The following is a 13,301-nucleotide window of genomic DNA, read 5'->3' on the forward strand; positions in this document are numbered from 1 at the left end:
TCCTGTCTGCATTTCCTCTCCCTTCTCCCTCTTTTCCCTCGCAGGCGTCTTCCATCTGCCCACTTCTCAATGCTCGCTCGTGCCTCGATCTCCCTCTACCCCTCACTTCCTCTTATCCCCGGGGAGTATGTGTGTGAGTGCAGTTGACAGTGTGACATCACTCCAGGATTTCCTCCACTGCACTACCTTGCCGTGCCTTTCCCTTCGCCATCTTAGACGGCTCTGCAGTCCTTCCCCATCAATCATTCATTGGACATGCTCTATTTTTATCAAGCCCTTCTTTCAACTCCTTTGGGTGTAAATGTACTTCCCAAACGCGTTTGGTCCTTACATGCTTTTTTGTATCTTTTTCTCCCTTTAGCTCATCCTTTCCCTGCCTCCTCCCGTTTCTCCTGCAACATCCCCTTTTTCTCCCTCCTTTCCACTTTCTTAAACCATCTTAGTGGGGTGTTGATGCTCAGAGGGCCGTGTGAAGCTCATCTTGAAACTCTTTAACACAACATGTTTATGAAGCTCGGCAACGAATACACACACAGTCACGAGTCGACTGCACACACATGCTGCACACAGATGCGGCAGGCAGGCCCACTCTAATCTCATTAATGACTATGGCAGACGTTAAGCCATCCCAGGCACCCAGTGAAGCGTTTCAAGGCGTTGCTAAAAATAGCCGCGTGCTCTCCTCTGGGCACTGTTCTCCTGTCGACCTCCTCCGCCTCCCTGTTTCTTATTATAGCAACACCCGGGGAGAGGAGAGACATTTATAGAAAGGACAGGGCACTACTAGCTCTCTCGCTGTCTCTTTTCACTCTCACTGCTCATTAGGCCTGCACGATTAATCGTTATAAAATCACAATCTCAATTCACCCTGTTCACCATTTCATTTTTAAAGGAATTTGATTTCTAATGACTTTTTTTTCACTTTGGTTCTCGTTTAATTTTACAAGCCGAATGCATCACAACTGCTGCTACTTTCTTCTGTGAGTTTTAAACAGACTGTATAAAATGGGATTTAAAGTGCTGCAAAGCTCTCTCTTCTCTTCACTGAAGCCTCACTGTTTACAGGCTTGTGGGGTGATGCGCAATGTGCTAAAGGTGTCCAAACAAAATCTGTTTGGTTTGGTAAAAATTATCGAGTAAATGTCCTTGGTTTTCGTCTTTGTCAACTTCTTTTATGGAGAAAATAACGTTATATCTTTCCGACCGTGACATGTCCCGTAGACGTGTATAGTTCCCGACTGGGAACCCAGAAATTCAGACATTCCATGTGAAACTGAACACGACAACAGTCCGTGCCCCTCGCCCAGCATCATGGCGGGACAGGAAGTTGTAAGAAAGCGGCAAAGTCCTATGTGACTGTGTCAGATAAAAGCAAGGGCCTGCAGTGGAAGGTGGTGAAATATGGACAGTTTATTTCAGGGAAACAGCCCACGAATCTAAAAGTAGCCTACGTTTTAGAAACAAACACAAGGATGCTAAACTAGCTTAGCTTAACGAGGTAAAGAAGCACGCCAAGCCCCCCCCCCAAAAAAAACAGAAGCTAACCCCGGTAACGTTACGGGCATGGATGCATGGAGATGTAGGGCCAGCAGCATGACGGAGACAACAGCAGGACAGAGGACACTACAGGCTGCTTTCAGGGGGGGGAAGTGGGTTAATATGTGGATTAACACTGGGGTGTCTTCACAACTGTGTGAGTTGATTGGCTCTCCTTTAGTCTGTTGATGTCTGTCTCCTTTAGTCTGTTGATGTCTGTCTCCTTTAGTCTGTTGATGTCTGTCTCCTTTAGTCTGTTGATGTCTGTCTCCTTTAGTCTGTTGATGTCTGTCTCCTTTAGTCTGTTGATGTCTGTCTCTTGATGTCTGTCTCCTTTAGTCTGTTGCCTGAACACGTCAAACACATTCTGGTCTTACTGCTGCATCTTGTGTTGACTGATTACATATCTAATATATCTAATATATCTAATATATCTAATATATCTAATATATCATATTACATGTCTGTGCTCGTTATCATATTTACATTGTTTGTACTGGTGTTATTGTTGAATGCATTGTGAATACATATTTCTAAAATTGTATGATGTTTAAGTTGAGTTATTATTCAATACTTTTTCTGACCTTTTCGAATCCCCCGACAAATAACCCGTATTAAAAAAAAAACTAAAACTAATAAAAACTAAACTAAAACTAAGCATTTTTAAAAACTGAACTAGCAAACACGCTTTAAATACGAATTAAAACCAAACTGAATTTGAAAACAACAAGTCAAAACAAAATAAAAATAATAACCTTGGTTTGGTACTGCCCATTTGTTTTGTTTTGTCATGGTCAAAAAAGTAGTGGCAGAAAATCGTCATATCAGTTCTAGGCAAAAAAATCATGATTCATATTTTCCCCCGAATCTAATTATTTTACTCGTGTTCCTCCCACGCACTCTCATCCGGCTCAGCCGCTCCTTCTTTTCCCAAAAGGAAGCATCCATTCACAGCAACATCACTTGTTTTTTTTCAATACATGTGCCAAGATAAGGAGAAAGTGACAAAAACATATATAAATGTTTTTATGTTTTTAGATGTATAATATGCTAGGAGGTGAGTCTTTATCCTTAAAGTCTTTGTCCTTTCTTGTAAATGCTGATGGATCTCCAGCTGATTGCGTAACAGCTTTGAGTGCTGTCCGCTGACTTCCATAAATAAACAATTCATGGGACTCCATGTGAATGACAATATCATTTCAGAATACTTAGAAGTGACATAAAATCATCTCAGAGACTTTGTTTAGTGCTGAGATGAAGAGGACTCAATCAGAAATAAAGTTTAGCATAAGACTGAATCAACCCCAGCGCTGGGCTGATCTCTGACATACACGGGGGCACTTAATAGTTCAAAAAAATCATCAAAACTCCACTAATTATATGTCTATTAAACGCATAGTTCAACATTTTGGGAGTTGTGTTTGTCCACTTTCCTGCCCAGAGTTAATTGAGCAGATCGATACCACTGTTGTATTTTCCCGTTAAATGTGAAGTTACATTAAGTAGCTGGTTAGCTTAGCTTAGCTTAGCTTAGCTTAGCTGTAAGACTCAAAGCAGGGGGAAAAAGCTAGCCTGGCTCGGCCCACCTATCATATACGTTAGGACTGCACAGGACTACTTTTTGGAACAAGGCCTGGCCAAGAAATAATGGGTACATAACCTCCTGTAAAATCTTGAATTGTCGATGTTTTACACTTTACTTTTTGATGGGATCAAATGCTACGCTAAGCTAACTTGCAGCTGGCTCTATAGCTTCATATTTGACGGACATGAGACAAGAGACAGAGTATTGATCTTTTAATTATGGCGGCCCCCTCTTAGTCAATTAGTCGATTAATTGGTCATTTTTGTCTTAGTCGACTAAGATTACTTTAGTCGATAAGTACTTTTTTATGTGTTTTTTTATGCTGAATGACTTATTTCCAAGAAACCTATGAGCACATTTGTGATAAACACAATACTGAAAGGCACAATTCTTTGAGGAGAAACTCAGTTTTACTGAATCTGCTGATTCAAACAACCAATCAATCAGCCGACAAAATCACATGAGCGTTTCATTAGTCCAGTACAGCCCTACTTTTCATACAACAACAATAAAGATAATGCCATCTTCATAACAACTTATTGTTAGTGTGGCTTCATACTCTCATTGCTGAACACGCGCCTCTGCCCGTGGTCTCTGCACTGAAACCCAGTGTGTGTGTGTGTGTGTGTGTGTGTGTGTGTGTGTGTGTGTGTGCGTGCGTGCGTGTGTGTGTGTGTGTGTGGTGAGACTGTACGATGCACTCACTGTGAAGCTGTTGTTGACATTCTTTGTGCTGGACTCTGCAACGCTGGCATCCGATAGGTCAACCTCGTCAAAGATAAGGGACTGTAGAAAAGAGGAGGTGTGGGAAGAGAGATAAAAAAAGAGGGAATACCCAAGAAGAGAACAGAGAGAAAGAGGGCGCAAAAGAGAACAAGAGAATGAGCCATGTCAATATTTTCAACAGAGGTTTGAACTTAGCTTATTGTAAGTTATGCTACAGGCTATGAGAGAAATGTCTTGTAATGGCCACAGATGGCAGGCCTAAAATGGACAGGTACTACATGGAAACTACTGCAAAATTATGAAAGAGCAGCATTTGGAATTACAGAAATGATGATCCTGATATCAAATACGTAACTAACAATCTTAAAGCTACATGCTTTATATAATGCAAGACTTCCCAAATGCTTCTAATGGCTGGAGAATGACACTATACAAATATGAGCTTTTATTTCCTGAATGACGTAAAAATAGAGGAAACAGCAGAAGTGCATTCCTCTGCCTAAATCCATATCGGCGGGCCGGTGATTTCGGCCAATGTTAGATCAGATTAGATTAGATTATACTTTATTCATCCTACGACGGGGAAATTTTGTTGTCACAGCAATATTATGCATTTCCCGATGTATCTGTATCGGCATTTATTTTGCCCGATATAATTTGAACAAAAATCAGAATCATTTATTATGACAAATAAATTATACTGAAAATAAAAGATAATAAAAGACAAGTTGCATCTGCATCATCATAGTAATGTGTTGATAGCATTGTTGTTTTCTTATTATAGCTGGATATGTCGCTATCAGCTGGAACATAAGCACTATTACAACTTATTATACAATATTGATCCTGTGTTGGTAGACGTCATCCATTTTGTCGAGAAAAACTTTGTTTGCAAATGTTTGCTTGAATGTTGTGCTATTCAGTTCGAAAATGTATGAAAAAACACCTTAAAATGTCTAAAATCAATTTGATATGCCAATTTGATCGTAAAACAGCATGTGACGTCACACACAGGTTTTAATTTGCTTTAAATCCGTTGGATGGAGACACACTTTCACCTGCTTTATTCGTATGAGTTTTTTTTTACCAAACTTCAGATAATTCGACTGGCAAGTGGATGGAAATTTAGCTAGTTTCATTAATTATGATTAATTAATCCCTTCAGACCTGAATATTTTCTACTTAAAAAAAATATGCATCTTTTCCTTGCTTATATCCCAATTTAAAATTAGGCTAAAATATCAACAAATGTCTTAAATATTAACTTTAATGTCTGTTTAATGTCTGCTACAATGAAGTGTAAAATGTGGTTTTTACAGAGGATTTAGGGCCAATAAGGATCTGATGTCACCTACACAGACTTTCCTGAACCCTGAAGAGCATGTACGCTGGTCGTGTTTGCCAGTAAAACACAAACACAGTCTGCAAATAAATCACGTTTACATTTCTCTTAAAAGACCACGTTTCGATCTAAACAATCTCCCTCTTCTTCGTGCCTTGCAGTTTAGCTGTTTTTTATCCTGCGGCTGAGTATTTTTCCTGGATGTACGCACACTTGGTCCAGCTTTCCTGCATGTTCCCATTAGACCACCTCAGTAACACTCATGTGGGTTCAGAGATTGACTGACTTCATTTGAAGGCATTTCATCTTCTTCTAATGAAACCTCAGCTGCAACATCAAGCATTTCTCATCACCTTAGAAACCAGCCTGATACTCAAGTGATATTTCCTTTTACTTTATAATTGGAAATGCTGAAAAAAATATCAGAGATGTGGACAGGAATTTAGCACCTGGGACCAGGCTAATGAGCCTCTATCTTCTATGTTCGTACTTCCATGAAGTCAGAGAGAAAATATGGACGTCCTATACCTCGCCTCTGACTCTGTTCATCTCTGAAATTTAATGTCACAGTTTGTGCCTTTTGTAGAAAATGAAAAAGTTTATAAACTGACTCTAGATATATACTGTATATATTATATACAGTATATATACAGTATATAGTTGTTTTCCCTTTATTTAGAACAGCTGAAGAGAGACAGGAAATGGGAGAGAGAGAGGGAGATGACATGCAGCAGAGGGCCTCGAATCGGATTTGAACCCAGACCCGCAGACAAGGACTGAACCTACATTCTCCTCCTCGTCCCCTAAATCACCCGACCGAGAGGATTACTAAAGAGAAGTCTAAGTCTATCAATGTCTCAGGATAGAAATGGTTTGTGCTACCTTTATAATGCATTAAATATTATTATATGCATTAATATTTACATCAGCCTCCTTTCTATTCTACACCTGAAATACATTAGGATGGACATAACATTTTAATAAAATATTCTGAATATAGTGAATTTAGCATGTTAATATTACAACCATTTCCAAACTCTAAGGGTTGCTTAGACAGAAATTAATATTCAAAAAGGTAAACTTCCTGTTTTGCCTGAAATGCTTGTCTTCTGTCATGATTTACTAAAGTTTTATTGGCTTAGATCAAATAAGAATTGATGTCTGTGGCAGTGGATGATGTGAAAGGGTTAATAAAGTGGGGAGAAAAAAACAAACTGAGAACCTTCTGGTCAAGAACAAAGAGCCCAGTGTGTCTGGCCCTCTGAAGGATAACTCGGTTTGTTCCATCTGCCTCACCACAACACATCTCCACTATAAACCAACACTGTTGTGAGGACTTCCCTCCTGAGTTTCCTTTGTTTTGACTGTGTTCTTAAATGAGACTAGTGTGAACGCAGAGACAGTGACTGTCGATATGTTTTATTGAATTTGTATATGGTGAAGGAGACGGAGCCGACTCTATGCACTATAGCCAGCGGACAGAGAGCGAGGAGCCAGAGGCTACAAACAGGAACGTGATCTCCTAACAGAGCTGTGATGCGTAAGACATGCCGCTGAGCTCTTAAAGGGCCACAGGCCAAAAACCGATGCCGTCAAAGGAATGCCCTTTGACTGTGTGTGTGTGTGTGTGTGTGTGTGTGTGTGTGCGCTAGTGTGTTTGGGAGGGAGGAGTGAGCTGCTGCAGCTGTCGTAGGGAATGCCCAGTTCATGACGCTCTTCCCAGGCCTGGCTGGAGAGGGACACCAGCCAACGCTTGCCGTGTGTGTGTGTGTGTGTGTGCTTGTGTGTGTGTGCGCATATTTTTATATGTGAGGACACACACACTCATCTGTCTGAGGGAAGCTGTAATAAAAGCTGACAGTGAATGGTGGACAGAGTCAAGCGTCTGGACCCTCTGTTACCCAGAGATCCAGAGCTTAGCTCGCCGGCTACATCTCAGCGACTTCAACAAGCCTGCTACCTTCTTTAATTCCTCTCTCCTATCCTTCATTTGACACCAGGCCATGTGGCTATAAAGTGTTGTTTTACTCTCTCTGCTACCTGTTTAAAATGTTAACGGAGCAGTATCCATAAATTCTACCCGTGACTTTTAACTTTAAATGAAGAAGGAGAGGAGACGAGAGTAGCTTCTAGGACAGACTGCAGCGCTGAGATGCAGCCTCCCTGATGAATCAATGAGGAGGTCAGGCTTTTGAAGCGCAGGGCAGCACAGCCAGCCAGGCCACCTTGAAGACACCAGACACTTATATAAATATATATATATATATATATATATATATATATATAGAGAGGTTAAGGTCCATGTCTGGCAATGACGGCAAGAACTCACTCATGTTCCAGTCGTATATGACTCATCCTTATCACAACGCACTACCAAGAAAACAATATATTACTTCACTGATTTCTTTCATTCTTCCAGCATGGCCAGCAAGAGACTTTAAGCTACAGGGCAGAGCAAGCAACACACAGTGTAGAACAATAAAAAGCCAGTTAGTTTAGGATAGTCCAGGTGTGGTCTTACGGTGTGTACACATGTGTTTTGCTACCTCACCTGCGGGTTAGATCTATATTATATACAGAGCATTCATGTCTTATGGTGAAAGTTCTGGACAATTTGTTCATCTCAGGCAAATAGTTGGGATGCGTGGAATTATTTTATAATAATATTTTATAATTATTTTCATGAATTTTCTCAATTCTTGTTTTTGCTGTAATAATAATTAAAACATTTACATGTTAAGACCCAGTCACTCCATAAGGCATGAATGCAGCACTATCATGTATAGGTGAGTGGTTAAGTAGGGAATGGTTAGGTTGCCGCGGGGCCTGGCCCCTGGCCTTTGGCCCCTGGCTGTGCTGACCCGAATTCTCACTAGGCCTTCCTCAGATCCACTGGCACCCAGAGGTGGAGGGGAGTGCCGTGCGCCCGTCCAGCACACGGACAGAACTCGCCAGCACACGCGACTCCTGGACACTCTGTGCAGCGCCCGTTCCTGCCAGCGTGCCAGCGCACTGCCAGACTAGTGCATGTGCACACACATGCACACACGCACATACACACACAGGTTCCAATCCAGGAAGGTTAGAGTAGAAGCAAAGAGGAAAGAGATGTCAACAAGTGTCAAAAGTTCAACGCAAAAATGTTCTCAAAATGAAACAGAGGTGAACATAAAGCTCCGGTGGGAAAGGAAGAAAATGATGATGGTGGTAAATCAATATAAGTGATTAAGGAAAGTAAATAAAGGATATAATGAAATTTGATCATGAAATAATCAGTATTAGAAAGTATCTGACTGAAGAGTGAGCTATTGTGCAGTAGATGTATTACATAAATATTTGAGCATAGAGTGAAACTGGTTAGCTTAGCTTAGCATAAAGACTAAAAAGAGGGCGAAACAGTTAGCCTGGCTCTGCCCAAAGGTAACACAATATGCCTACCAGCACCTCGCTAATTAACATGTTATGTCACTGGTCCTGGACCAGTTGCTAGGCAACCAGCGGATACTCAGGGAAGTTACTGATTCTGGCTGAGAGAAACTTGTGTTTTTTACCCTCTGATTTTTTTAAAGAAATAACGTTAGTTTAAAGAGCTTTAGAGGTGCTGGGAGGGGATTTTGTAATCTTTGGAAAGAAGCAGGCTAGCTGCTTCCCCCTGTTTCTAGTCTTCGTGGTAAGCTTAGCTAAGGGGTGAAGCTGTATGGGGGGGGCTCTATACAGAAAGCTGCGAGCAAATCAAGCTCATCTGACTCTCTGCAAGAAAATTGTCTTTTAAGTCTGCTTGTTTCTGAACCTTTAAAAACTCTGTCTCCAGACACTAAAGAAAGTAATTGGTAGGCTGAGGGGACAGAAATGGAAAATCAGAACACTGAAAGGGCCGCTTGAGCTTTTTCATCAAAACTACTTGAGAGCATTTATCACCTGGGGCTACTCATGTATGCGTGTTGCACGAGGACACACTGGGTAAGCTTACCTTGGCATCTTTGGCGTAGTAGAGAGTTCGGCCTCTCAGTTTGAAGTAACGCTTTTTCCATCTTTGGAACGAGCTGGTCTGTTTCAGCAACAATCCCTCTTTTATACTGGTCTGGAGGGACAAAAGACACAAAATGAAAAACTGCTCCAGTCTTTCTCACAGACACTGAATCTAGCTCTCAGATGCAGAGCACTCTCTTGTATTTATCTGCAGGAAACTGTTGAGATAAAAAGTTTGTACTTCTTATGTGTGTGTGTGTGTGTGTGTGTGTGTGTGTGTGTGTGTGTGTGTGTGGGAATCTGAGAACCAATTTTATGCATGGGAGACAAGGAGTAGGCCAAAGAGTGGAAAAGAATGGAAACCCATTACACACACACCATCCCTCAATTCTCCGAAGAGCTATAAACACACATTACTCTCACTCAAACCCTTCCCCTAGGTCGGGGGGGAGGACGGACGTAGAAGGAGAGAGAGAAATAAAAGAGAAAGAGAGGAAAAAAGGCCATCCCATTGACTGCTTCTGCTACATCGGCCGTCTGATGAACTCAGAGGAACTCGACTGAACACAAATATGTCTTCCACCATGCAAGTTTGACAGTCTAAAAACAGACCACACATAATCACTTCATAAATGTTCCACATATCGAGAACATTTGGGGGTGGCAGTAGCTCAGTCCCTAGGGAGTTGGGTTGGGTTGCATGGGCAGCCCCCCCACTCTGACATCTCTCCATTAGTGCATGTATAGGTACTGAGCAAGTGTGTAATTCAGGCCTGTGTGTAATAACAGTGTGTGAATTGTAATTTCACCTTGTGGGATTAATAAAGTATACATTATTATTATTTCAGGGTGATTTTGATAGCAAGGCGGAGGAGGCGGAAGAAAATGTGCAGTATACCATAGGGTAAGAGACAGAGATGATAAGGTTAAGAGGGAACAGATGGGAGAGTGGAAATGGATTTTAAATTTATTTAAAAAGCTAAAATGACGGAAAGACAAAGAGAAACAAGATTTCCCTGTCTCCTCTATAGTGTGTGTATGTGTGGGTCTGTGTGTGTCACATTAAATCAAACCATCTACACAGTACACAAACTCATCATCATTACAACCACCATCATCTTGCACACATTAACACACAAACACACACTTTGGGCATACAGCGCAAATACAGCGAGGCATGGTGCAGTGGACATGGAAACGATAAAACACATAAACACACACACATATATGTAGAGACTATTTATAGCAAAGGAAGGCTGCTCTCAAAGGGGAGAATTACAAACAGAGACAGAGGCCTAAAGCTGACATCCTGCCCACCAGCTGTGTCAACTTAAAACACTGCTGCAGAGTACAGGCTCACTGTGGATCCTGACTATACACACACACACACACACACACACACACACACACACACACACACACACACACACACACACACACACACGTACGCACGCACACACACACACTCAGTGGATGAAGCCGTCATATGCAGAGCCAAAGGGAATCACATAGATCATCACACATGATAAAAAAGAACTGAATTTTTATGTAAGTGTAACTTTCACTGCTTCACTACAGGAAGTAGTCTCGATTGTGTGATTCACCCAAATTACAAAAACGTGTTTTGTCTATTGAAGAATTACGTTATTTGCTAAGGTTTTGACATATTTTTGGCTGAGATTTCTGCCACTTCCGCTAGAAAAACGAGGGGAATGGAATGATATTTAAGGTAGAAACTCCATCCACAAAAAATCCACAACAAGAAATAGAGTACCTGTTACTGCCAACAGCTTTAATTACAACTGAAACAATTAGTCAATTAATCAATTTGTTGATAGACCAAAAACAATTTCGATAACTGAAGCATTGTTTCAATCATGTATTAAGCAACAACTCCAATTATTCTCTGGTTCCAGCATCTAAAATGAGAGGATTTGTGTCTTTTCTTCAACTCAACTTTGTTGGTTGGATAAAACCAAGGGGGTAAACCAACCGCCGCAAAGCATAGCTCCTATGGCGCCATTTTAATGCTAGCAAGCACTCACCCACCGTTAGCATCCCATTGACAGCCATTCATTTTGACGCCACATTGACAGCTAATAACTTTACATCTGAAGCGTTTAAAACTTTAGTTGTCCATTGTTCCAAAAACACTGGATCCTACACTTCCCATAATGCAACTTGATAGCATCTTTGATGAGACTCTTTCAAGCCAATTTGTAACACACACTTTCTGTTAAAAAAGGTGAAATCAAGCGGGGATTATTTAAGTTATGTCCCTTCAGTCATTTTCTTAGACTTTAAAATCTCGCTATAAAGCCTGAGAAAATGTTATCCTGTAACTGTTTTCACAGTTTGAGTGACAGTACATTTTCTTGAAGTGGCATGCCCCTTTAAAAGGCGACATCCAGCGGGTTCATCTTAAAAAGGACCACCATAATGTAGGAATTACGATTCAAAATGGGAACTGTATCAACACAAATCTTACCGTAAAGTTCCCTGTCTGTTTGGGCACAGATGATGACTGAGGGGAACAAACACAACAGGAGGACAAACTGCAAATTCTCTGTCTACCTACGTCCATTCCCTGCTCCCCTTCACGTAGTTACGGCCTGCAGGAGACCAAATTCCTGCAGTGGATTAAGGTGAAATACCTAAATGTTGACTACCCTATATGGACTGAGCTGCTTTCCCGCAACTACAATCAAAGCGGGACTGAAATGCAGCGGCAAGGCAGATGAAGTCATCATTTAAACATGAATACTAGAGGTTAACGAGTGCGATCAGAGATATCATAAAGCACTTTGAACAGAATCACTATTTAAGAAACACTGGGCAGCAGTGTTGTATTCAAGACTGCCTAAACCGAGACCAAGTCATTGCCAAGACCAGAATGTATTCAGACCAAGACAAGACCAAGACTTTGAGTGGTTGGGGAGTCAAGACCAAGACCAGACCAGTGAGAGTCCCTTACTGCATGACGTGATGAAATGTGAAAATGCTAACCATAGGCATTCCTCAAATTGATCTGAAAGATCCACATTCCCTTAAAGAAAAACTACTAGAGTGTTAATGGTTCTTCACTAAACATGCAAACACATGCACGCTCACGTGAACATACTGTATATACATCGTGTAAACTGTACGATCAGCAGCTTGGACGGCTAATCCCACCGGAAGAGGGGAACGCACAGCAATGAAAGCAAAGACTTGATAAACACCTCATGACAGATTGAAGCAAACAACTGGAACCGTGCTGCATGCTGTAAGCTGGGGAGTTGGCTGTTACACAGCAGAGTATGAGCTGTACTAGTATTCACAATACAATATATAGTTTTATCTCCTTTTTCAGTACACCAAAATGCCAAGAAAAGGAGGCAGAAAGAACTGAGGAACAGGGAGACCAGGATCAGTCAGGCGTAGCGTCTCAGGTAACTGCGTTGAGCTTAGTTCATATTTTTGGAGGTGTAGCTCATCAGTGGCTCACTAATTTACTTTATGATCAGCTAATTTTAACAAGTGTTCAAAAGTATATTTTTGTGGCTTGATTGTAAACAACTTAAAAATAAATAAATGGTTTAAAAGCATATATATATATATATATATATATATATATATATATATATATATATATATATATATATAGTGGTTGCTTAGTGTTTCATGTCATCTTAAGCAAACTGACATTGAAATTCCTCACAAACGCAGTCAAGCTTTTCACAGCCGGAGATTTTGTCTTGGAGCGAAGCGTCTGAAGTGAGAGTTTCAGACTCTAAGCCACAAAAGTCACACCAAAAAGTACAACTTAAATTCTCTCTGCCCTTCCAGAGCAGCAGCAGTGACTTTCATCCAGCTGGATGTTCTATTTTCTATTTTGTCCCTCCTTGGCCTCTATAGTTCCTTTCCTTGTCTTCATCTCCTTCCTGTTGCCAAGTAGGCCAGAAGTGATCTATAAATAGTCCTTCAGCTTGCCTCTGTGCACTGCTCCTCACTTCTGCTAAATTGTGAGACACAGAGTGAGTCCTGTGCCAGAGAGAAATGAGTAACCTGAGCACCATGTACCTTACTCCCACACTCTGCCTGACCACTGACAGGGTGACACACACACACGCACACGCACACACACACACACACACACACACA

At 41.2% G+C, this 13,301-nt stretch overlaps 1 protein-coding gene across 1 annotated transcript in view; it reads right to left on the bottom strand.

Annotated features, from left to right (window-relative positions):
• The window catches only part of dgkh (diacylglycerol kinase, eta), a 67,851-nt gene that overhangs the window by 47,419 nt on the left and 7,131 nt on the right, over positions 1–13,301 (bottom strand). The window contains 3 exon segments of the mRNA XM_032515260.1: positions 3,827–3,907; positions 8,051–8,209; positions 9,160–9,270. Coding sequence (XP_032371151.1) covers positions 3,827–3,907; positions 8,051–8,209; positions 9,160–9,270 — 351 coding nt within the window.

This window comes from Etheostoma spectabile, chromosome 5, assembly GCF_008692095.1.
Source record: "Etheostoma spectabile isolate EspeVRDwgs_2016 chromosome 5, UIUC_Espe_1.0, whole genome shotgun sequence".
NCBI lineage: Eukaryota > Metazoa > Chordata > Actinopteri > Perciformes > Percidae > Etheostoma > Etheostoma spectabile.